The sequence below is a fragment of the Microtus ochrogaster genome, linkage group LG5, assembly GCF_000317375.1.
Source record: "Microtus ochrogaster isolate Prairie Vole_2 linkage group LG5, MicOch1.0, whole genome shotgun sequence".
Classification (NCBI taxonomy): domain Eukaryota; kingdom Metazoa; phylum Chordata; class Mammalia; order Rodentia; family Cricetidae; genus Microtus; species Microtus ochrogaster.
The window spans coordinates 37,585,349-37,588,583 of record NC_022031.1 but is presented as its reverse complement, the minus strand read 5'-3'; the positions used below and the strand labels follow the sequence as shown (position 1 = coordinate 37,588,583).

At 36.9% G+C, this 3,235-nt stretch overlaps 1 protein-coding gene across 1 annotated transcript in view; it reads left to right on the top strand.

Moving 5' to 3' along the window:
- Positions 1-3,235, top strand: part of Kif24 (kinesin family member 24) — a 59,396-nt gene that overhangs the window by 21,523 nt on the left and 34,638 nt on the right. The window contains exon 2 of the mRNA XM_005362371.2: positions 881-1,516. Coding sequence (XP_005362428.1) covers positions 906-1,516 — 611 coding nt within the window. The 5' untranslated portion in view covers positions 881-905. The remainder of the gene's footprint in view (positions 1-880; positions 1,517-3,235) is intronic.

Here is a 3,235-nt window from a genome sequence, read left to right as displayed (position 1 = left end):
AAATATTGGTTAAATATTTTAAAATGCAATTTTAAATTATTTTTTTATATTCTTAGGAACTTGAGCTTGATTAACAGGATTAATTGAGAAGTACTTAGAATTCTGACTTATAATAGACAAAGATTTTGTATTAGTACCACATCACCTGTTAGTGTTTAATTAAATTTCTGATTTTAAGTATTATATTGTATAGTTGTCCAAAGTGACTATAGTATTAATTTCCTAGAAAAATTTATTTGATTGATATTCTGTTCAATTGACATCTGTGATCACCTTTTAGAATTATCTGAAATATTGAGTGAGTTGATTCTGAATTGGTTGTTTTTACTTCTCTCTAGCTTACCAATGCACAGCAGATAAAAGATGCAGTTTTCTCTGAGCTGTGTTAATTATCCTTGTGGTCACTATTTTATTCTGCTTTCTATTCTGAAAGACTTCTTAGCCTTTGTTCATTAATCTTAGGAAACAGTTGTGCAACATGCCTTGACGTTGAGTTGAACATCTAAAATTAGTCCTGCTACAGTCAGTGGTTGAGAACAAGATTTCAGCAGTGTATTGCCTGTTAAGCAGACACTGCAAAGTTAGAAGGAATTCCCAAGCAATAAGTAAGTGCTTTATGTTGTATCTATGTCCATATATTTACTTAAAAATATAATTAGGAAACATTATTAAACAGATGAACAAATTACAACTGTTACTTCATATGCTGTTATAAAGCAGCTTTGCTTATAGACTCTGATGTTTAATTAATCATTCCAGAAGAAACATTCCAAGGAGACCTGAGATGAGAAACATTTCCCTGCATATTTATGTTTTCATTTGTAAAGGAATATATTTTGTTTACTCTATCTAGATGACTTCTTTTTCTCTTTTTCTTCAGAGTTCATGTAAATCTAGTCACAAAAATGGCCTCCTGGTTATATGAATGTCTTTGTGAAGCTGAACTTGCACAGTATTATCCTCATTTTACTGCTCTTGGCCTTCAGAAAATAGATGAATTAGCAAAGGTTACAATGAAGGACTACTCCAAATTGGGAGTCCATGACATGAACGACCGCAAACGTCTTTTCCAACTTATCAAAATCATTAAGATTATGCAGGAGGAAGATAAAGCCCTCAGTAGCCCAGAGAATCCTCTTCAAACAAACATGTACACCAAGCGTCGGGAGTTCAGATCTGGCCCCCGAAGACAACTGCATTTTGATTCTCCTGCTGATAGCAAAGCCAGGACGGTCAGCAATGAAACATGCAACCTGTCAGACTTATCTGTAGAGGAGCAGAAATCCACTTACCTGAAAGTGCTGGCACACATGCTACCTGATGACTCCCAGGACCAAACAAAAATAAGAACCCCGAATGCCTCAGCTGCTGGTGCTCACAGGGGGACAGAAACTGACACTTCGCTCTTTTCATCAAGTTACTTTTCTCCAAAACTAGGAAACAGTGATATTCCCGTGATTCAAAGAGTCTCTCATGTTTCGGGGTATAACTATGGAATCCCTCATTCTTGTGTCAGGTAATAATTTATTTTTACATTTTTGGGAGAGGCAAAGACAAATCTCTCCTTCATGACAGAGCAGTGCAATTACTCTTTATTCCTAGTAAATGAATGTACCATATGAATGATAGTTAACAAAGTTTGCATTAATAATTGAAGTAAGTGGGTAGAAACAGAATAATGAGGAACTGGAACTCTCCCGAAGCAAAAAACTTATACTGTTCATGTACGTCAAACAGCTACTACTTACCAGGGTCTGCTGTCCATCCCTCGCAGACTATACACACAGTATATTTGTGAAAGCGAAGTAGTTAACTAGCCTTCTACAATGAAAAATCACACAATTCACAGGATTTTATTTGTTTGTTTGTCTTTTGAAACAGGATTTCTCTGTGTAACCCTAGCTGTCCTGGAACTCACTCTGTAAATTAGGCTGGCCTCGAACAGACAGAGATCTGCAGGCCTCTGCTTTCTGAGTACTGGGATTAAAGGCGTGCTCTACCACCATCCAGCAGGATTTTTTTTTTTTTTAAGATTACCCAATTCATACCAACTAGATGATTTACAGCTTACTTAAGGCCAAAGAGCAAGTAGTTAAATTAAGTAGTTCTTTGAGCACTTAGGTTATCTGCACAATTGAAATAGGATCCTAATTTTGTCTGCATTTTTTTTTTTAATTCAGCCCTGGAGAAACAGGTGATTCTTTTGGTGATTACAAAAAATAAGACCTTTTGATGGCAATCAGAGGTTGTGAATCAGAATGACAGTAAGCTATTTTCACCTAGTTCTTCAAGATAGAATTTTAAATAAGATCCCTGAAAGGTGAAATACTCAATAATCCCCAATGCTAAGAATGATATACTAGAAAATATATTCTTTTAAAATATATCACTTGTTATGTTATTATAAAAGTAATGTATATGAGTTACAGGAAAATAAATTCTTTCTCTTTCTTTCCTTCCTCCTCCCCCCTTCCCTCCTTCCCTCCCTCCCTTCCTCCCTCCCTCCCTTCTTTTCTTTCTTCTTTCTTTCTTTCTTTCTTTCTTTCTTTCTTTCTTTCTTTCTTTCTTTCTTTCTTTCTTTCTTTCTTTCTTAATACAGGGTTTCTCTATGTAGCCCTGGCTGTCCTGGAACTCACTCTGTAGACCAGGCTGGCCTCGAACTCACAGAGATCCTGTCTCCTGACTGCTGGGATTAAAAATGTGCAGCCCTACTTACTGTGGGAATATAAAGTCTTTACATCTGGTCTAATATTTGTTAAAGTGCCAGAGTACTTCATGATCAGTTCTTTCATTCTCCAAAACTAGGAAATTTAGGTTTTCAAATTTTTTATTTTATGTTTACAAATGTTTTGTTGGCATGTATGACTTTACACTACATGTGTGTCTGGTGCCCATGCAGGCCAGAAGAGCATGTCAAATATCCTGGGAGTGGAATTATAGACAGATAACGCTGAATCACATATGGGTGCAATGAATTGAACCTGGGTCCTCTGAAAGAGTAGCCAGTACCCTTAACCACTGTGCATCTCTTCCCCCTCCAAGGTGACTTAGTTTTTATAGGTGAAAATACCTATAATAATTTGAGATACTTAAGCGAGGTGGTGGTGGCACATGCCTTTAATCCCAGCACTCGGGAGGCAGAGGCAGGCGGATTTTTGTGAGTTCAAGACCAGCCTGGTCTACAAGAGCTAATTCCAGGACAGGCTCCAAAGCTACAGAGAAACCCTGTCTAAAA